Source organism: Doryrhamphus excisus, linkage group LG7, assembly GCF_037039965.1.
Source record: "Doryrhamphus excisus strain RoL-2023G ecotype Guam linkage group LG7, RoL_Dexc_Guam_v1.1, whole genome shotgun sequence".
Classification (NCBI taxonomy): domain Eukaryota; kingdom Metazoa; phylum Chordata; class Actinopteri; order Syngnathiformes; family Syngnathidae; genus Doryrhamphus; species Doryrhamphus excisus.
The window spans coordinates 9,330,656-9,353,183 of NC_136363.1; the positions used below are offsets into that span (position 1 = coordinate 9,330,656).

General features: G+C 43.1%; 2 protein-coding genes and 1 long non-coding RNA gene across 3 annotated transcripts; 2 read left to right on the forward strand and 1 right to left on the reverse strand.

Moving 5' to 3' along the window:
- Positions 1-400: 400 nt before the first annotated feature.
- med10 (mediator complex subunit 10) lies at positions 401-1,976 on the reverse strand. The gene is made up of 4 exons (XM_058048068.2): positions 1,498-1,976; positions 1,328-1,411; positions 962-1,064; positions 401-886 (listed from the first exon to the last, which is right to left on the reverse strand). Exons 1-4 carry the CDS (start codon positions 1,617-1,619, stop codon positions 791-793), a joined length of 405 nt encoding a protein of 134 aa, XP_057904051.1. The 5' UTR covers positions 1,620-1,976; the 3' UTR covers positions 401-790.
- A 534-nt stretch (positions 1,977-2,510) lies between these two features.
- Positions 2,511-12,116, forward strand: ube2ql1 (ubiquitin conjugating enzyme E2 QL1). Its single transcript, XM_058048061.2, has 3 exons — positions 2,511-2,817; positions 3,084-4,011; positions 9,206-12,116. The coding sequence occupies exons 2-3, from the start codon at positions 3,298-3,300 to the stop codon at positions 9,335-9,337; spliced, it is 846 nt and encodes a 281-aa protein (XP_057904044.2). The 5' UTR covers positions 2,511-2,817; positions 3,084-3,297; the 3' UTR covers positions 9,338-12,116.
- A 1,778-nt stretch (positions 12,117-13,894) lies between these two features.
- LOC144899479 (uncharacterized) lies at positions 13,895-22,269 on the forward strand. The gene is made up of 3 exons (XR_013627605.1): positions 13,895-14,005; positions 19,598-19,726; positions 21,835-22,269. It is a non-coding gene; the product is annotated as an uncharacterized LOC144899479 (long non-coding RNA).
- The last annotated feature ends 259 nt before the right edge of the window (positions 22,270-22,528 follow it).

The window sequence follows — 22,528 nt, forward strand, 5'->3', positions numbered from 1 at the left end:
TGATTACCAGCCTGCATATAATCACAAACCAATAACAAGCCTGTCTTCTTCCTCCAGCGGAGAGGCGGGCACGATATGGTGGTGAACCCTCAGCGGGAGGATCCATGCCAGGTGTTATGATGGTGGCGGTCCTCCACAGCATCACAGTCCCCAGTTGGCACATCAGGTCAGATTTAGTTACCGTTCAAGTCGTGCGACACTGGAGCCGGATGATGCGATGTGACCCATGCAGGTGTCCTACTAACACACGTACTCATGTTACTGTCTTTACTTCTTTACATCCTAATATTTTGCTCCTTTTATATAGCAACACTATGTAACCAAAATAACTCAGCATGACAGCATTGAGTAGTGCAATACATTACCAAAAGGCATAATCAAAAAACTAATAAATGAGTCCATCGTTTACTTACAAAACTTTTAATACAAACTGGATACAAATGCAGAGCACAGGTCAGAACAAACAACGCCTGCATTCATAGGGTTACAATGGCTGTCAGAAACCTGAGCAATAATGTACTGTAAAAGGTGTAGGAATCGGTACAAAAGATATAAATAAATACAACCGCTTCATGGCAAATCAGGAAAGACCTGCTGCTAATACACGTCCATGCAACTCTGCAACAATTATGTGCATACATTTTCCTAGCCATTTAAATAAACTCGTAGGAGAAAGAACAAGAATGTTGGCTCAGTTAGGTTGCAATCACGGGAGGATCCTCCTTGGGCCAACCTCTTTAAGCAAGGCTTAAAATTGTAAAGGTCACAAGTGTGGAAGGGTCAGGAGTCACTAAGAAGGGCCGTCATCGCCGTGTATGGCCTTGTATTTAGCCATCTCCTCCGGAAAGACTTTACCAAGCTCAGAGATGAGAAGACTCTTGAATTTCTGTCATGGGACAAAAACGAATAAATACTTGGCATCATTATATCGTCATAAAAGACACACAGCATCATTTCTTACCGTCAGGGTGTCGATCTTTCCTTTAACCTGCTCGTTCCTTGCCAAGGCTCTCTCCAAACACTCCTTCGTGTACAGCTGAGGGTTTTTGCCCTGGTCGATATATCTGCAGAAAAATCAAATGTTTTAGACTTGACGCAAATAATGTAAACAACAAGCATGCCTTGTATTGCATACTGTGTTGTGTACAGATGGTAAACAATGTTTTGTTTATGCTGAAAAGAAACCGGAAGCTAAAGTATGATCCGGTTTGATTTCACAATGGGGTCTGATATAAGTATAGCTGTGCTTAAACTATAAGAAGAATAAACGTAACAAGGTATATATGCATGAACGAAAGACAAGTAGACGTTCGTTGTCCGGACTCACTCGAAGACCTCAAGGGGCACGTTGATCTCATGAAGCTGTTGGCGACATTTCTCGATGTCTTGCAGTCCGGTTATCATTAAATTTCTGCAAATCAACAAACCACATCGTTATAACTTCTATTCGTTGGTAAAATACTTTGTTTTCAAGGTGCAACATCGAATATGACTCACAGCTTTTGGTTAAGTCCCGCCTGGCTGCTCGACTGGAAGTCGCTGACAATAATCCCAAGCTGTCGTATATTTTCCACAAACTTCTCCAAATGTTCCTCCAGGTTTTCATTTTTCTCTGCCATTTTCAGCTGAATGTTATTCCGAAGCGGTGAATGGCTTAAAGTGGTCCAGAACGTCACAAATAATCGCCGGCTCAGCGTTAGCCACCGATGCTACAAAAGCTAAAGTGCAATGGTGCTTTACGGCAACGAACCAGCCAATCGCTGCTGTTTTAGGGTTGTTACCATGGTGATGCCCGACTGGAGGATGTCGTTTCCTGTCGTATTAAGCGATAAAATGTCGTTCTGTCCAAAAGAAAATTGTTTCTTTGCAAGAGCACAATTTAAAGCAAATGCGTACACTTTTGCACAATAGCTATTGTGATCATTAGCCATTTGTCAGAATTTAGAAAAGGTTATTTATAATCGGTAAATGTATTTAAGCATCATCATTAGAAACGTTCCAAAAGGTATCAAAATACCACTTTCGACACTGTTTACGCGTTTTTCTGTGAATAATACAAATTGTTGCGTAAATAAGGTAAATCATATGTGTAATTCATCTGAATTATAAATGCCCATAATACAGAATTGCAATCAATACATCACCCACTTGACACTCACGATACTATTATCACTAAACACCTCTCTGCAAGGAAAAATAAATAATTTCCGTAGATAAAAGGAAAGAAAAGCAATTTCCCATTGTCAATCATTTTGTCAAAAGACGGGAAATTACACCACTTTCATTTCGCAATAAAAGCAGAACATTGTACGTGTCAATAAAGACATGAAACACTAACGTGCCACTATACACATTTTTAGGTTTTAATTTTAAGATACTTAAGATACTCGTTTGTGTGATCTCTTTTTTATATCGTGTGTTTTTTTAATATATTGGCATATTTGTTGGCCATTTTGATGAATCTTTTGTTTTTTTTATAATTCTTCTAAATGGCATGGCCTACTTTTGCTACGCTGCGAAAAAAAGTGAAAAAAAACGTCGCTCGATGCAAAGACCTTTACTTTGAAATGTCTGCAGCGTTCCTCTGGTTGGCGTAGGACTGGCTGAGCCTTTAACTGGGGCTGCTTGCTGGTCCTCCCCTGCATTAATACTGGAGCTGCTGCAGCTGTACACACATACAAAGACACGCACACACAAACTAAGGCGCTCCTGCAGCTCACATCGGTGCTGGATCTCCTGGATCTGCTGGATTGTGTCCTCATTTTTACGCACAAGGGATCGCTATTAGAGGACAACACGCTGGATTTTGCACATTTGGTAAGTGTTGAATCTTTGTTTTTGGTATCACTTGTGCTTTGAGCCAGGGAAAATAATGCAGGTAGAAAATATGACCTCTCCATCTTTTATGACAAGAGCGTTGATGATGTCATTATCGCAATTTCGTGGCATTCTTCACAAATTCGCAAGGCATTTCGATGTAATGGCGTACATTGCACGTTTATTCCAACAACCTCAACTCCTGTATGTGACAACTTTGAAAGGGTTTCTCCTTAATGTTGTTTGATCGCTGTTTTCTCGCGTAGTGACAACGTTCTGGGATGATGCAGTGAGGAAAAAGGCGCACAGCATCGTGGGCTGTGATCATCCCTCAAAGCTGCAGTGAAGGAGAGATTGTGGTGCAGCAACACGAATCAGTATCATCAGGGAAACCCATTTTGAAAGGGTGAAGAATCTCGACCCTCTACGTGGGGGGATCGGTGGAGAGAGAGAGAAAAAAATAGAGCTGCAAACTAAATTATGGCCACTTTACTGCGGAAGATCGGTCTAATCCGTCTGCACGACCGAGACACCGAGGACCCCAAACACCATCAAGGCTCTTTAAAAGGAACCAAAGGGAACCAGAAAAACAACAAACACTGTCAGACGGCCAACGAAGCCAACATCCTCAGCACCCCGGAGATTAAAGCGAGGAAGCTGGACCAGAACGCCAAGGACAAAACGCCCGGGAAGGAGAAGCCGAGCAAGGATGCGAGCAAGGAGAAGCAGCAGCAGCAGCAGCAGACCGGCGGAGGCGGAAATAAAAGCACCGGAGCCTCCTCCATACCTCCACTGGCGCCCCACCGGCAACACTGCACCCAAGTGCGGACGCGGAGGCTGATGAAGGAGCTGCAGGAGATCCGGAGGTTAGGGGACAACTTCATCACGGTGGAGCTGGTGGAGGACAACCTGTACGACTGGAACGTCAAGCTGCACCAAGTGGACAAGGACTCTGCGCTGTGGCAGGACATGAAGGAGACGAGCACCGAGTTCATACTCCTCAACGTTACCTTCCCCGATAATTTCCCCTTCTCGCCGCCGTTCATGCGGGTGCTGACGCCCCGCTTGGAGAACGGCTACGTGCTGGACGGCGGCGCCATTTGCATGGAGCTGCTGACCCCCCGCGGATGGTCCAGTGCCTACACGGTGGAGGCGGTCATGAGGCAGTTTGCGGCCAGCCTCGTAAAAGGACAGGTGAGGTGGAGGCGGGGTTTTTTTTCCGGATGGGGATGTCGCCAACCACATCCATTACGCATTAACGCATTGACGCATTAATGTGCGTATATACATATCTTCCCCGCCCCCTGTAGCAATTTTATTAATCTTTGCATCCTTTGACAACAATGAAGGTCACGCCGGCTTCCGTGACCCCCCCCCCTTCCCATATTGGGGAAAATCATCATAATTACACCATCAGGGGGTGGAAAATCAAGCAGTGGGGAGCCACTATTGCAGGCCTCTCTGTTTTAGATCGACTGGATTATGTAATCCTGTCAAATCCCAACTTCCGATGGAAATGGATGCATCCTCAAATGCACTCCAGGATATAATCTGGGGAGAGAGGAAAGGGAATTGGGGGGGGGGGGGTTGCTTTAGGTTAAAAATACTCTCTGACGTCAGCAGGATGACAGATGTGATCAAAAGTTGACCCACATATGACCCCATATTGTTGCAAAGTTATGGGAAATGCAGATTAAGAGCTGTATTGCTAACTAATAATGGTGCAGTGTCTTATTGTGTCTAATAGAAACAGTATTGATCGTAGTGGATGTACAGTGTGTGTGTGTGTGTGTGTGTGTGTGTGTCCTACATCCTAGACACTCACAATGTATTCACGCATCCTCGTCTGGATGGTGTTCTGTGACAGCAGTGTAGTGATGTGCCTTGTTTAGAAGCTCTATTTTTAGCGTGAGGCGGGATACATGGGCTGAGATGAAAGTCAGTAGACATTACCTGCTGAGATGAGCGTACACGGTATGTGGGTCACAGGTTTGATCCTCACGTGTGATGGTTTTATGTGAAAATGCATAGCAGGGGAAAAAAAAACTACGGACACAGAAAAACTACAGCAATTTCTCCTCTAAGGGCCATTGTTATCATGCATTCACAAGTCAAATTAGGACGATTATTTTTATAGGCAATTGATCTGAAGCTTGTTTTGATTAATCAAGTAATCAGTTAGGCCCTAGATGAGCTAAAATAAGAACCAAAGACTAACATTTAGCGGTTTGGTTCTGTGCATGGCTGTTTTCCACTGATGTGAATATCTTGTTTTGCCTAAAACAAAGACGACAGGTCTGCTTTCATAAATGACAACAATGTAACAATACACATTTGAGAGGCTCAAAGCAAAACATATATACATTTTTAAATTAAAAAAATAATAAAATACCAAAAAAGATGTTGATTAATTGATCAACATCTATCATCAGTCATCGATTAATCATTGCAGGTATAGTTAAGATTTGCTAATTAGTTAAATGTATTTAAAGAAAAAAGATTGTCGACTGCAAATAGCCCGACTTTAACTTAAGACATCGTTTGTTTATGTCAGGCGTATCCAAGCTTTTTCCACCGTGGGCCTTTTTGCGGCGTTTCCCTTTTTTGTTGCTTATCTTCATTTCTCCAGTGTGCCGTGGGTCAATAGACATCGTGCCGCAAATGGCCGCCGACATGGCCCCCTTCAACCTAAAGACTGAAATACATGTCATTGTTGCCCAGCCGCATCGATCAACAGACTGGCTAGTGTTCGTTTTCCCGCTCTCGTTATGCGTGTGCACATCCTCTTGTTGCTAGGCAGGATTGGTTGAGTACATTTATTTGCACGGCCAATGCTCGCTCGGTTGTTTCTTTGCATCACGCAGCATTGAAAGCACAGGCAAGTCGAGACACGGAAGTATAGTTAAGTTTATATGCAGCCATTTTGCGTTTGCATCACTACTATGTTGCGTATGAAATCTATGTTTGGAAGAACAACAAGTTTTGTTCCTCCTCTACTGCCCAGAATCAGTTTACTCTGTCAACATTGCGACAAAAAAACAGTTTAGGAAATAAATGTTAGTCAGCTGACAGTCGAACAGAATCAATCGCTTGTTTGCGTGGCACAGTTCCACCGTTGTCTGACTTCCCATTCCTGCCAGCTCTCCCTGTCCTTTAGTTGCTGTGGAAGTGATGTACCTAAGAAATGTACCCCGGTATTGTGGTATTCCACTAAGATTGATGTGAGTGATTGCATTATCACACACATCACCACAAGCCCACATTGTATCTTTAAACCGACACGCTGCTGTGATGCAGTTTGATTCAGTTCATAAGTCGCGTTCAGTCTGACCTTTTTCGAGATACGTCGACCTTTTTGCTTCTTACTATGTCAATATCTGGTGACATTTATATCCCATAGTGCATCAAATCACATATTCTCCTGTTTTTTTATGATGGCAGGCAGATTCCAAACAAGGATGTTGATATCACTTTTGTGTTTTAAGTGATGAATTGTACCTTTCATCCTTTCTGTGGCGTAGGAGCCAATTTCTCCACTGATTCTAAATGAATGCTGACCAATGCGATTGAAATGATGGCTAACCTCCCTTAAATTATGTTTTATCCTTTGGTGACCCTGCTGTCAGTCCCAGAGGGGCTCGGTGATCTGCTGCCATCGATCTCATGTTTGTTTATCCCAAACTCCTGAAGCACATGTGTTATGCAACACAACACACACACACACACACACACACACACACTGCTCCCTAGAGCTGATTCCCAGCATGCACCACAGCCCTGCATTTACTTCCTTGTCCTGTTCTGTCCATTGACTGATTCCCATTCATGCAATTAGCCAGCAGCCACTCTGCAAGTAAAACAGATAAACACCAACATGGGACTGAATAAGCCTCTGGTGCTCACTTAGGAAGACTCCTCTTTCACTTTTTATTTCTTTTGCTTTGCATCCTTTTACCAAGACAAATGCATGCATAATTTACCCCCCACCCCCATATCAGGGTTGTAAAACAGTTTAATCTCTATAGTCTTTTGCACACACATGTGACCACTAAGGGGGTGACAACAGAGGTATGTTCCTTGACCACGGTGATCGCCATGGCAGCAAAGTCTTTAACAATAGCTGATAACAACAAGGCAGCAGGCTGTCTGGCAAGCAGGCGCCATTTTGAGGTGTCGAGAGCAACCGTATGTGGTGTGGAAGATATGCATGGCTAATAAGAGGCGATGTGACGGGGAGCCGAGCTAGCGAGCAACTCGACAACTCGGTGACATAACAGGCCGTTAGATCATTGTCCTCTCACAAGCGATGGGTGGAAAAACTCAATACGAGTTTGAATGGCGGTCAGGGTGGACAGTGGTTGTGAGCGATTGATTTCACATTAACTGGAAAGAGGAGGACAAAACCATTTGAAAATGGTTGAAATAGGGCGGCCTGCATGGAAAGAGCAAAACACAGTTGGACTAGAATCCTTCATTTACAACTGATTCAAGACTTTATTTGATGCATAGAACTTTGTGGGAAAAGTTAAGGATCCAACTCCTGTTATGGCTGCGGGCCCATTACAAAATGTCAAATGTCACAAATACCCCCCAGGCCACACTTTGGACACCCTGTCCTCGATGGACCATATCAATGAACCAAGCACAGGCAGTGGTTCATATTGGCATATGTACAACATATCAAAATATCATATATGAGTCAATATCTCGTTTTGCCTAATAGGTCTGTTTTCATTGATGACTGAGGAAGGTACAAAAAAATCACTTTTGAGAGGCTGAAATCAGAGGATATTTCATTTTTTTGTGTTAATTAAGTAATCCATAGATTAATTGTTGCATCTCTTAATGGTAGCTAACATAAACAAGGTCCCTCAAGGCATGCTTGTACGAGTTTAGTGTGTAAGAACTAGATTATGGAACAAACTAAATCAACTTCCTATGCCTCACTGGAAATGGCTTCCAAATTGGGAATTAGGACAGCGCTTTGATTGGGTGCGTATTCATATTCTCTACGTGCCATGAGATGAGATTTGGTCTACGAGATAACAAAAGTACAATGAAAAAAAATCAGGCAATATATTACCTTACGATCTGCACTCTGTATGCTAGCAGTCCCGCCTCCACAAAGAGACTATATGACTGACAAAAGGGTGCACTCCTTTCATGCTGTTGTGCACGGAGTGAACCTTCTTCCTGCTTATTTTGAAGACAGGAGACGAGGAAAACAAACACGCGAGCAGATGGCAATATATGAAGGCCAGCAAAATGATCCATTTCATTTAATCATGCGGTTAATTCATTTATTATTATGACAAGGTCGAACATGAATCGCTGAGATTAAAACAAAACACTGTTGCATTGAATCATTCTTATTTTCTGTGTGCCGTAGCTCTGCTGTGGGAATTAACGCTTGAAAAGAAATGAATAATATTGCAGCCTGCTGGTATACGATGGATTGAAACTAATAAATGTACGTAAGTTACGGTAAGGGCGGCACGGCGGACGAGTGGTTAGCGCGCAGACCTCACAGCTAGGAGACCAGGGTTCAATTCCACCCTCGGCCATCTCTGTGGAGTTTGCATGTTCTCCCCGTGCATGCGTGGGTTTTCTCCGGGTACTCCGGTTTCCTCCCACATTCCAAAAACATGCTAGGTTAATTTGCCACTCCAAATTGTCCATAGGTATGAATGTGAGTGTGAATGGTTGTTTGTCTATATGTGCCCTGTGATTGGCTGGCCACCAGTCCAGGGTGTACCCCACCTCTCGCTGGGATAGGCTCCAGCACCCCCGCGACCCTCATGAGGAAAAAGCGGTAGAAAATGAATGAATGAATGAAGTTACGGTAACATAACATACCGCAACAGTAATGGAATAAAACAATAACAAAAGGGTTGTTGGAAGATTTGTTGTTTGCACGAAGGATGATAATAAATAAAATAAATTACACAATAAATGGAAATAAACTGGCTAATTTTGCCGGCATCGGTATATTGCCATGTGCATGTGTCTGTTTTCCTCCTCCAAACAGCCAGGAGGTTTCAGACCTGGGTGTGTTAGTTCCATAGAACAATGGCATGAACAGAGTGAGCCCTTCTGTCAGTCATGCTAGGACAATAGCATACATGCAAGGTATCATGTCATTCTCGTTGACCCGTCTCCGTGTCACAGCACTTCCAAATAGTTTGTTCCCTTGCTCTGCTGTACCAGAACAAACGAGTACAGAAGCTGTAGCATGTGACTTGGGGGTGGGGGGGCAACACATTAATAAGATTACTGTAGAGCCTGAATCTAAATGACTTTTTCCATTTTTAATTTCACTTCCTATCTGTTTTTTTTTAATCTTGGCAATAATGAACTTTTGTCGTTCGTCCTTGTGTCCTTCATGCAGGGGCGTATATGTCGGAAAGCCGGCAAGTCCAAGAAGGCCTTCAGCCGCAAAGAAGCCGAGGCCACCTTCAAGTCTTTGGTGAAGACCCACGAGAAGTACGGCTGGGTGTCTCCGCCCGTGTCGGACGGCTGAGCTCTGACTGGACGACCCGTCCCCCCTAGTGCTGGCCATCCGGGACTAGCCTCGACACGCAAAATGACACACCACGCTAACTCAACAATCTTGTCACGCTCACCTTTTTTTGCTGTAGCTTTCTTTTCTACGTGTGTGTGTGTTATTTAATTTTATTTTTTTAATACGCAGACAAGTCATCATCATCATGGCTCCTCCGCCAGGAAGTGACTTTTTGTTGTCCTCGCTCTCACCCAGGGAGGTTCGTTGCCCCGTTTTGGGACATGCCCGAGAGTGAGGAGTGTGTGCATTCGAGAATGCATTTGTTGCCCCCCCCCCCTAAAAAAAAAAAAGCAGTTGGACGCAGTGTGCAGCCACGTGAAAGACTAACTCCTGTTTCCTCACCATCTCCATGCTTTCCCGCCTTCATCGTCTGCGTGGCTGTGGGTTCATTTACATATAAATGAAGCTGTTAATGTTTAATAGATGGGGCAGCGCACCGACTCCTTCACTCCTGTCATTTCAGCCATTTTTTTTCCCTGCGCTCACACTTGGATGCAACATGACGATTGTATTGTACATGGAGTTCGCTCGTTCACACTCTCTCTCTTTTTCGTCTCCCGTGGCTATATTTAGAGCTCTCGCGTAGATGGCTATGATTTCTAATGACGAAAAAAGCAGTCACGTGTTGCATTATGCAGAGACTTTGTATCATATGTAGAATTGTCTGTGTGTGTATGTGTGTGAGAGGAAGACTAGATGTAGATGAAGGCCAAGTGTTTGTGTGTGTGTGTGTGTGTGTGTGTGTTTGTATGCGTGAAAGGGTGCACAACCCTTTAAAACAGAAAAATATGATTAACTGTGAATGACACAAAGGCCTAAAGGAGTTACTGTAAACACCAGTGTGTGTTCTTAAAAGGAAAATGTGTGTAAAAGAACTAAAGCAGAAAAAAATCCACTGTGCTAGTACGCACACCTTCTGTACCTGCATGGCTTGACAGGAGCACGCAATTTCCAAATGAATGTACGCTCCAGAGCACCACATGATTGCCCAGGAAGAGACAGGAATGGGTTCTTGGAAATGTCAGCCATGGCCGTGAAATGGTAGGAACCCGCTTTGGCTTCTTAATGGATGCAGAAGGATGAAATGCGGTTATAAAGGCAGAAAAATGGTGGACTTTGGCAGCTGTGACACCTTCCACTCTTCTGGGAAGACTTTCCAGAGATTTTCCAAACGAAAACACGCTGCTTTGGACAAAAGCATTGGGACACCAGGTCGTTACACAATGTTCATTTTGCACTTGCAGGTGGCAGTTCAGTGCAAAAGTAAACATGGCAGAATATTCTTCCTTCTGGAGTAGCAGCAGAGGCGGAGTGGTGCCCGTGTCAAAGGGAATGCCGGAAAACTGGGGGAGTTTTCTGCCGGAAAACCTGTAGTGTTGGAAGCCATTGTCACGAAGACAAGATTAGTTTTTTTTAGAAGGTTCCAAAATCAGTTGTTTTCAATGACTTAGTATGATGATTTGTGTGTGACAGGAAGAAAAGCTCTGACTCCCGCCCCCTTTTGCTGCTATTAATGGGAAGACTTTGTAGAAGACGTGCAACGTAACCTAACTACTGCACCATGTCTGCATACAAATACCCCCACAAAGTACACCCATATAGTCCTGCCGCAATGGATGCTGGGTAGCCTATGGTACATTTTGCTGCATTTTTGCTTATGTTGAGGTCAACATTGGTTAACATACTTTTATAGCAAATGTCTTATGACTGGGCGGCACGGCGGCGGTCGAGTGGACCTCACAGCTAGAAGACCAGGGTTCAATTCCACCCTCGGCCATCTCTGTGTGGAGTTTGCATGTTCTTCCCGTGCATGCATGGGTGGCGACCAGGCCAGGGTGTACCCCGCCTCTCGCCCGAAGACAGCGGGGATAGGCTCCAGCACCCCCCGCGACCCTCATGAGGAAAGCGGTAGAAAATGAATGAATGAATGTCTTATGACTCGTGTTGCTGATGGACTACCCAGCATGCCGTGCGGCACTTGCTAATAACTTATAACACTTAGCTGTTATCACCCAAGTAGAAGCAGCAGTTGATTTACATGATGTGGTAAACTTTGTGTTTTCATTTTGTTGCACCGTGAGTACGTTTTAATTTAACAAGTGGACCCCATTGTGTGGCATCCATTTCTCATCCCATTCCCACACCAAATTCATACAAGAATAGGTGATGTAAAAACTAAGCCTAATGGAGAGGAATTGTCCCAATACTTTTATCCCACGGTGTTACGTCAGGCATGTCCGCCCTGTCTGCGTGCGTGTAACTTCTGCTACCTGCCAGTTAAATGTCACGAGCAAAGCTGCTAATTGCTCTGACATTTCCGCCAAGCGTCATTATAGCGGTGAGAGCAGAAGGATGGAGGATGTCAAAGCGCTGACATTTGGTCCACGTTGCCTGCTGTGTTGTTTTATGAGTGAAGGGCAGAAGACGAGGTGTGTGTTGTGTGTGTGTTTGTGTGTGTGAGTGTGTTTGGAGCACCGTGACCACAAAAGACGAGATGTAACAACAGTGTCATTTCAGGGTTGATTGTATAGTCCTCTCTCGAGTGCAGAAATACTGTAAATTCATATTATACCACAAGATATCTCCAAGCTGAGTGTTTGCTGGGTTCAAGCCAATCATTTTGTGATGTATAGTTTTAGACTGGTAGTTTGCAGACACTAACTGAGCTGGTTATGTTGTATTATATTTGCATGTCAACTGTGATTGGTAGCTAGCTACTGTATATCTTTTTTTTTTTTCAAGAAAAGTGAGAAAAACACGGAGGAAAAACAAAAATGCAAACGCTTCTCTTGTTTTTGTTTGCTTTTTGGGGGGGTTTAAGGGAGCGTCTGTGCTTTTCTTTTTACACGTTCTCAAAAGTCATATTGTCTATGAATGTGTGTGTTTTAATTTATTTGTGTTTTGCCAAAATGACGATTTGAAGCATGATGCAGGTATTGTCACAAGAAAGTTACGAAGAATGATCTTTATTTGGAGGACTGAAGAAGTTGCAAAGCCTCAACACTTTAAAGGGAGTTTTCCCTTGAACACCTTTCATGAAGTCACACCATCCCCCATTGGTCCTGCAGTGATTAGGATTTGTGCAATTAACACCACAATATGGATAGTTCCCCCCTATAGGATCAGTATGACCTCCCTGCAGTGTTTCATAGTGGGCATGTGCACATCTGACCTGAGATCAGCTACTGCGGGTTATTCCACTCTCCCCTCCTCCTGACTTGAGTGTTTGGTCAAAAAAATAAATAAGCGAAGAGGAGTCCATTGCAAGACCAAACAAGAATGTGCAATAAAAGTTCCAGCATATTCAAAGTGATTGGATTGTGGTGTTTTTTTATTTCTATGTAATGTGAACCAGCCTGCACACATTTGGGAAACTCGTTTCAGGAAGTGTCCGCCCTCTGACCCCTGTTCCAATCAAGACCAACACCAGGACGCATGTGAGTATACAAAACGTAAGAATATTTAAAGCAATTTTGCATAATTCGATTATTTAATTTGTTTTCTTTTGATGAAAGGTTTTTTTTGTGGTATCTTTCTGTATTCTAATGTTAAGCAATCAGCAGACCGCATTGTGTCGCCACCTTCTAAGTCCCACAGCCCGCTGAGATGTAGCAATAACAGCCAAGTGCCAACAAGTGCTACAGTTGGGATTTGCTTCATTCACCTTCACAGTTTTTGATGCTTGACTCCGATCTGTGGGGTAATGGAAGAAAACTAGTAGTACTCGCTACTTTGGAACCTTTGACCATTTTTGACAATAGTGACAAAACGTACTAGCATAAGCATGTGTTTGGGCAGTGTTGCAACTCATTCATTTTCTACCGCTTTTCCTCACGAGGGTCGCGGGGGTTGCTGGAGCCTATCCCAGCTGTCTTTGGGCGAGAGGCGGGGTACACCCTGGACTGGTGGCCAGCCAATCACAGGGCACATATAGACAAACAACCATTCACACTCGCATTCATTCCTATGGACAATTTGGAGTCACCAATTAACCTAGCATGTTTTTGGAATGTGGAAGGAAACCGGAGGACCCGGATTAAACCCACGCATGCACGGGAAGAACATGCAAACTCCACACAGACAGATGGGCGAGGGTGGCTGTGAGGTCTGCGCGCTAACCACTCAACTACCGTGCCGCCAGTGTTGCAACTATTAAATGTTAATAGTGTTAATGCATGCATATCAAACCTTGCAAGAGGGCTTCATAGTCGAAATAGGTATGGATAGGTGTAATGCACAGAAAAGGGAAATAAATATGTGTTCATGTTTCTTATAATGATTGTGAATGATGGGCAAAATTCCCCTTTAAGGTAACTTAGGCAACTCACGTCATTTTTGCACCATGTAACATGTTCCATTTCTTATAGTGGAACTGCACGACTGGAGTCTTATCGTCAACTCCGGGTTTTAATGGTAAACTGTCTTTAAATTTCATTGATATAAAATATCATTTAAAAAATATATGAATCATTCATTTTCCTTGCTGCTTCATCCTCATCAGGGTCACCAGGGTAAAGCCCATCCAAGTTGACTTTGGCCAAGAGGCGGGGTTCACCCTTGACTGGTCACCAACCAATCACAGGACACGTGGAGACAACCATTCACACTCACATTCATACCTGTATGGTAGGACAAACACGGAATCAGATTTATTTTTAAAAATAACTTGTTTATCACGGCATTGTTAAGACTAACTAAGTACACAACTTGGTGTACACTTTGCACATTTTGTGCAAAGGTTTACAAAAATACACCCCCACCATCACCAGTAAAAAAAAACAAAAAACTATTCCATCCTAGTCAGCACATGATCAGCAGGTTCGAACACTGCTGCAGTATACAAATTTGCAAGTGCTAAATGACACGCCACCACCTTTATAAACACACACACACACACAGGCACGCGTCCTAATTAATGGATCCCCCAAGCGCTCCTTGTTTTTGTGTTGCTGATGATGTTCCTCACTGCTCATTAGTGCAGGACAGCCCAAGCAGCGTATGGATCAGTGAGTTAGTCAGCCAAATATTCATAACAACACCGAACGGACGCCTGGAGGTGGAAAGCTGCAAAATATTAGTCAATAGAGTAAAATTAAAAAATGAGCAGATAAGATTTCACATCATTAATCACTTTTTGATTAGGATATAGATGAGATGTATCGTTATTATTAGGTCCAATATCGGCTTTTTTGCAGAACTCTTAATTTCCGATATGTGTAACATGTTGTGTCTTCTGTGGTGGAATGACCACATCGGTTTTCATGATATCAACCGATATGGCATTTTTATGCTGATATCGGGCCGATTATTATCGTACATCCCTAGTTGTTACGTATGTATTGTGATCTAATATTTTGTATTCAACTATTTTATTTTATTCCATCCTTTTAAATTGTATATTTTGTACTTTTGCATGAAAAGTTTGTTGATTTTAACACATTTTTATATACATTTATTCATATATGAGCCACAGTATATAGGCTAATGTATTGGACTAAATATTTTTGATGTGTGTTCAGGACTAATTATCATGGCTATTATAATTATTATTAATCATATTATTAAATCATAAATATTTAATTTTATTGTCAAACATAAATATTTCTTTCATCATTATTTAATAAATACTAAATTAATATGTGCGTTTTTAATAAATATGACTACTATTTTATTTAGACCAATTTTTGACATTATTGTTTATTAATAATATGTCTGTAAAATTATTTAATGTTGTGTTTCTTAAGGACTAATTATAATTAATTGTTATAACTGTTATTATTCGTTATTAAATTGTAATAAATTCACAAATACTCTATTTTTTATTTGTCAAACATAACGTATAAGGACATAATATTATAATCCTTACAAAATAAATACTTTAATAAATATTTGACTTGAATAGTATTGACATTTTCAATGAAATAGTTATAACTTTGTGATGAAATACATTTGATTGTATTTGATTTAACGTTGATTTAACATACTAGGGATAATAGGGAGCATTCAACAAACCAAAATAGGAAGTGACATTGACTTATAAGGCCACAAAGCTTACAGTATTAGCTCATCTCCATCCGAATAATATGAATATTATTAGATAAGATATGGGATTTGTGCCTGTAATATTTCCTCTTTCTAATACGCACACACACACACACACACAGGAGATTTGCCACACTGACACACGCATGCATCCAAATCTCACCCACAAACACTTCCTGATCCATGGAGACAAAATGCGGCCATAAAAGGTGCGTAGCTGCGACATGTCCTGTATGTTACTATATGATCCCCTCCAGTGTGGTATACCGTGGTTTAGCGTGGTGCTTTACGGTGAAGGCAGATTCAATTCTATGCAGTCGCATGTATAATGCAGCCATGGATCAGTTTACTTGGAAACGTTAAATAATGGATTTGCTTTTCCCCTGCCTGATATTTCAATGTATGGAATGAGACAGATTGCTCATAGATAATGAATGGTTTGGCTGTTCCTTGTGTTCCCACCCTCCACCCGGTCACTGTCGTCGTGTCCCTGGGCGAGACACTTCACCCATCTCCAGTACCGCCCACACTGGTGTGTGAATCTTTGCGGGTATACGGATGGGCTGTAGGTGTGAATTAGAAACAGACAGCTGTTTCTACAGATATAGATAACCACCATTGCGAAGCGCTTTGAGTGCCTCGAAAATCGCGATATAAAATCTACCCGGTTATTATATTCAACTAAAGGACCTGATAGTTGACTCTGAGGTGTCCATCTTTGCAGTTTTGCTAAAAAAATGTGTATACTGAAGACAACACTGATGCCTGGTTGCTATTGGGGTTGAGTGTGTGTTAACTGCAGTTGCAGTGTGTCAAGCTGCACTTAGCTCTTATGTAAGCGCTGGCACTGGGATGGAGGCTTCAGTCAGCTTTGGCAGGCCACCCCCGCCGTCCCCTCCCCGCCTTTTCAGCTTCAGCATCCATGCCATTCTTAGCCGACTAAAGCTCACTATAAATATTGGATATGGCACAGTGCACGTGGGAAAAAAGTATTTTTAGACACCATGCAGAGCTGCCATGCATCGGAATGGTTTTGTTTAGGATGTTTTATTATGGGGCTTGTGGGAATGTGGGAATAACTGAACAGCAACAGAGGAAAAAAAAGGCCACTGAAGACATCTGTAAGCAAAGGTTGAGTCATTAAAATGCAAAGCACACGCCCGAGGCCTGCTAGGAAATGTATGCATGACTATAAGCGACACAGTGGGATGGAAAAAAAACTAAACAAAAACAGGATATTTAGAATGAAATCATCCTTCTTTCTGGTACATTGTGTATTTGTTCCACTCCCACACACCAAGTGCCCTCCATCTCACCTTGATCAGCGGTGTGGAGGACCACATGATTGCATGTGAGATCCATTAAGCTGATTTATTGAGCCCCCTCTCTCGTAAGAGCCGTAACATGCGCAGGTATCTTTTAACGATTCAATAGCGGCTAAGTGTAACGAAGCAACAAACGCTATGGCAACAACCTCTGCGGATGTTGTTCTCCCTCCCTCTTGCCCTCCTTTCCTTGTCTCCTCTCCTGGCTGGCTGCATGCAGGATGGCAACCATGCTGACTGCTAATGAGGAATGGTCCCTCCTGCTGCCAAATATGTGTGAGAATGAGAGTGCGGGTCTCGATTTGTGTGTCGGCATGACTTTGCAGTTTTTTTTGGGGGGGGAAGGAAAAATAAGGCCAGGAGTGGAGAAGAAAAAGGTTGCTAAGTGGCGGGAGGGATAAAGAGAGGGATGTTCTTCAGCTTCTCTTCTCTCACTTTCTGTTACTAGGCAACACCTGCAGGCATGCACTAAATAAAGCCTTGTGTCCGCCGCTCGCCCCCCCTTCCTCATTCCCAACCTCCAACTTTTCATTCACCTAATCCATCTTTTTTCCCCTCTGGTAAGCCATTGCTGAGAACATTTGAAAATAATGACTTTGGGACGCACATTTCACCCATGACATTTCTGCAAACTTTTTATTCTATTCTTTAATGGGACAGCACTAAAGGAAGTGGACCAGCACAAAATATGCTGGTCATGCTGGCAGCTGGTCTCCACACCAGCATACTAGCACTAAAACACAACATATGCAGGTCCTCCAGACCAGCATAGACCAGCTACCAGCACTAAAACACAACATAAGCAGGTCCTCCAGACCAGCTACCAGCACGAAAACACAACATATGCAGGTCCTCCAGACCAGCATAGACCAGCTACCAGCACAAAAACACAACATATGCAGGTCCTCCACACCAGCATAGACCAGCTACCAGCACAAAAACACAACATATGCAGGTCCTCCAGACCAGCATAGACCAGCTACCAGCACTAAAACACAACATAAGCAGGTCCTCCAGACCAGTTACCAGCACGAAAACACAACATATGCAGGTCCTCCACACCAGCATAGACCAGCTACCAGCACAAAAACACAACATATGCAGGTCCTCCACACCAGCATAGACCAGCTACCACCACAAAATATGCTGGTCATGGTGGCAGCTAGTCTGCATACCAGCATACCAGCACAAAAACACAACATATGCAGGTCCTCCAGACCAGCATAGACCAGCTACCAGCACAAAATATGCTGGTCATGCTGGCAGCTGGTCTCCACACCAGCATACTAGCACTTAAACACAACATATGCAGGTCCTCCACACCAGCATAGACCAGCTACCAGCACGAAAACACAACATATGCAGGTCCTCCACACCAGCATAGACCAGCTACCAGCACGAAAACACAACATATGCAGGTCCTCCAGACCAGCATAGACCAGCTACCAGCACAAAATATGCTGGTCATGCTGGCAGCTGGTCTCCACACCAGCATACTAGCACTTAAACACAACATATGCAGGTCCTCCACACCAGCATAGACCAGCTACCAGCACGAAAACACAACATATGCAGGTCCTCCACACCAGCATAGACCAGCTACCAGCACGAAAACACAACATATGCAGGTCCTCCACACCAGCATAGACCAGCTACCAGCACAAAATATGCTGGTCATGCTGGCAGCTGGTCTCCACACCAGCATACTAGCACTTAAACACAACATATGCAGGTCCTCCACACCAACATAGACCAGCTACCAGCACGAAAACACAACATATGCAGGTCCTCCACACCAGCATAGACCAGCTACCAGCACGAAAACACAACATATGCAGGTCCTCCAGACCAGCATAGACCAGCTACCAGCACAAAATATGCTGGTCATGCTGGCAGCTGGTCTCCACACCAGCATACTAGCACTTAAACACAACATATGCAGGTCCTCCACACCAGCATAGACCAGCTACCAGCACGAAAACACAACATATGCAGGTCCTCCACACCAGCATAGACCAGCTACCAGCACGAAAACACAACATATGCAGGTCCTCCACACCAGCATAGACCAGCTACCAGCACAAAATATGCTGGTCATGCTGGCAGCTGGTCTCCACACCAGCATACTAGCACTTAAACACAACATATGCAGGTCCTCCACACCAACATAGACCAGCTACCAGCACGAAAACACAACATATGCAGGTCCTCCACACCAGCATAGACCAGCTACCAGCACGAAAACACAACATATGCAGGTCCTCCAGACCAGCATAGACCAGCTACCAGCACAAAATATGCTGGTCATGCTGGCAGCTGGTCTCCACACCAGCATACTAGCACTTAAACACAACATATGCAGGTCCTCCACACCAGCATAGACCAGCTACCAGCACGAAAACACAACATATGCAGGTCCTCCACACCAGCATAGACCAGCTACCAGCACGAAAACACAACATATGCAGGTCCTCCACACCAGCATAGACCAGCTACCAGCACGAAAACACAACATGTTGGCAACTGGTCACCAGACCAGCATACCAGCACAAACCACAACGTATACTGGCCTATGCTGGTCATGATAGAACAGTAGCTGGTCTATGCTGGTTTTTCTAGCAGGGTAAAGCTGTTTTTCTGCTATTGTGATAGGTCTGCAGTTGTCTAAATGCGGGGTTTTTAAATTGTAGCACGTGAGCCTCCCCTTAGAGAATGTAACACACTCCCCGAAAAACGTTTTCTGTTCACGCTATTCTTTACTCAGTCACTGTAGGAACTACAAATCTGTTCATTTTGCCCTTAAAAAGAACTGAAACTGGCTTAGCATGTTTTTTTATGTTTTTTCTTTCAGTCCATACGCCCTAGGCTTTACTACACGTCTTGAAATAGCCTGAAGTTTTGCCAACCCTCCGCAGGGAGTACAGTGGTCCACTGGCGGAATCAAACACAGACCAGCCCACACATCCCCGCTGACTGAGAGGTAAATCGAGCAGCGCTAGCCGGCGAGCCAAAATCCCCCAGCAGTCAATCCACTGCCCAGCACAGCTCTTAAGGCATCAGGGAGTGAAGTTGTACACAGCAAACTACCAAACAGCCACACAAGCTGGCATGTTGTTACAGCAGACAAGCACTGCATGGGAAAACACTGTTTGTGCTATTATGGGATGCAGCGATGATGATTAATAAGAGAACAGGCGGTGGCAGATGGCAGCCATGGCATCAATGATGATGCATTATTGTTATTTCACGCCATTAGTATTTGCCGTGAAATCCTAATTGTGATTCATATTCAACTTCTGATGCCATTTGGTGACGTTCGTAGTGAACGTGTCCAAAGGAATAATGTGGGATAACGGCTTGTCCACTCTTGTCCTTTTCTTCAAAGACATCAAGATGAGTCTTTGCACTCCCAGACAGGTGAAAGTGACCCCAAACTGTCTGCGTCTTTCCCTCGACGTGTGCCGAGCGACATAAATCTTTGAAGTGTGCAATCAGTCAAAGTGACAGGCAGCCATTCCTACACGTTGTAAGCAATGACCCTGCTGCACTTTTTTATGCTTTGTGCCCTGCAATGCTGGCGTTTCTACTCGAGTTTATAGGCTTCTGTTATTGTCATGACCAGCAAGGAAAGGAAACTAATTACATCATGTAAAATGTTACATTAGTAAATATATTCATATTGATTTTATATTCATAATTAAATACATTCAATTCATTTATATATTTTATTAGGATTTTGAAAAATATTTTCTATAAAATAACAAATATTATTACTACAATTAAAATTTTCAACAAAAATACAGCTGTTAAAATACGGACATGTCAGATGTTAAGGACAAATTATAACTAATAATTATTATAAATCATTATAAAATTTTAATAAATCAACAAGTAATTATTAAAATTAATTCTAATTATTATCATAATTTTTATTTCTCAAACATAAATACATATTTTGTCATTATTTAAATGAATACATGCATTTTTAATAATACTTTTGTAAAAATATTTTATTTTGTCAATCAATCATAAAGACCTATTTTCTATGTTATTGTTTTTAAGTACAAATATTAATAATAATAATAAATTATTAAAACTGTTATTCATTCTTAAACTATAATGAATTCACAAATACTATAATAATTCATTTTTTAGTTGTCAAACATAACTTAAATCCTCCAAAATAAGGACCTGCCATTGCCATTTTTAATTAGAAAATATTAATGATGTAATCAAAATATATTGTATTTTCGGGCTCGTCTAAACAAAGGAAAATAATACTGTCATACATAAAAACCTGTCACACAAAATAAAAGCAATAATACGGCAGTCCACCTCTTGGCTAACCGAGTGTACACATGTTCAGATTCAATAGAGGAGGGGAGAGAAAAGGATGAAATGCTGGACAAGCTGCAGCTTCACTAGCTAAAGCACATTGATGGGTGGGGGGGTAGGGGTGGGGGGGCTGGTGTCTGCATCCTTGGCATTGTTTTACTTTGCAGGAGGAGGAGTGCACACAGGATGAGAGAAGAGGCTTTGCGCCATTATCAGACAAAGCCTGCAGCCATAGCCAGAGATTTAACAACAGATTTTAAAGGCCTTGCAGTGATTGGTTTAATCCAAACATTCTCCATCCTGTGTGTGTGTGTGTGTGCGAGAGAGAGAATTTGCCTCACTCAGTCTCTTCTAGCGTTGCGTAACTGCTTGATTACATAATCCCCAAACATATATGCAAGTGGACGAGGCTTAGCAGGCGAGTGGGCATAAAGTGTCTCATCGACAGGACGAGGAGGAAGGAAAAGGAGGAAGGAAGGTTCTGGTTCACTTTATGTTGAACTCTTCCAGAGGCAAGAAGTACATGTTAATACTGTTAAACCATATATTCTCTTGATATTATTACATACATCTGGTCACTGCACCCATGCAGAAGTAGTTTTTCAAGCACAGGTTACATGAATGTGCCATAGCAAACAGCAGAGGAGGTGTTATGATGCAGATTTTAGGATAATTGGCATCAATGAGTCTTCTTCCAAAAAAAAAAAAGATGGACATTGAACTTTGCATCACCTTGCTGTCTATCTCATGTAGGATGCTGAGGTGCCTCTGTCCAATGTTTCCTGCCACCAACGGAGCAAACAGGTAAGATTCCTTGTTGTCATAACAGCGGTTGTCGTGGTAACGCCAACAGGGCAGTAAACACTGTCCATCCATTCATTAGTTCAGCCGGTGCTGTGATGCTGACACCGCCGATATAGCACTGCCCTCAGCATACGCTCGTTGTCATGTTGTGTTTGGATGTATGGACTTCACCCCACACCCACCCCCACCCCTCTGTAATCTTCTAGACCAAAACCTGCACGTATGCTTTAACAGTTCACACCTCAAAACCATGGCATAACCACAAGAGTAGTTTGGAAGTGTATGTAATAAATATAAATATGAATCATAATCATCATACTGTACATAGGTGCCTGCTGTAGCATTCTTAAAATATATATAAGATTAAGATATGCCTTTATTCGTCCCTCAGTGGGGAAATTTGTATTGCACAGCAGCAAGAGTACAGAGTACAAATACAAATTAAAACTGCAAGCAGTGATGAGCGGGCTCGAGCACCCCGACGCGCTCGGGGGTACGCGGGGGTCGGGGGTACGCGCGGGTCGGGGTCGCGCGCGCGACCGGACGGGCGCGCGGACGCGCCGCACGAAAAACCGCGGCGAGCGGATAAGCGGTAAGGGAGTCACGGCACTTGCAATTTTCCGCCAGGAGGGGGCGACAGCGG

Bases quoted from the DNA above. Each gene is read 5' to 3' on its own strand.
- med10 (XM_058048068.2), bottom strand. From the start codon at position 1,619: ATGGCAGAGAAAAATGAAAACCTGGAGGAACATTTGGAGAAGTTTGTG. The intron at 1,412-1,497 runs GTGAGTCATATT...GTTGATTTGCAG, and splicing joins GCGGGACTTAACCAAAAGCT to AAATTTAATGATAACCGGAC. The intron at 887-961 runs GTAAGAAATGAT...GTCCCATGACAG, and splicing joins GAAAGATCGACACCCTGACG to AAATTCAAGAGTCTTCTCAT.
- ube2ql1 (XM_058048061.2), top strand. From the start codon at position 3,298: ATGGCCACTTTACTGCGGAAGATCGGTCTAATCCGTCTGCACGACCGA. The intron at 4,012-9,205 runs GTGAGGTGGAGG...TCCTTCATGCAG, and splicing joins CCAGCCTCGTAAAAGGACAG to GGGCGTATATGTCGGAAAGC.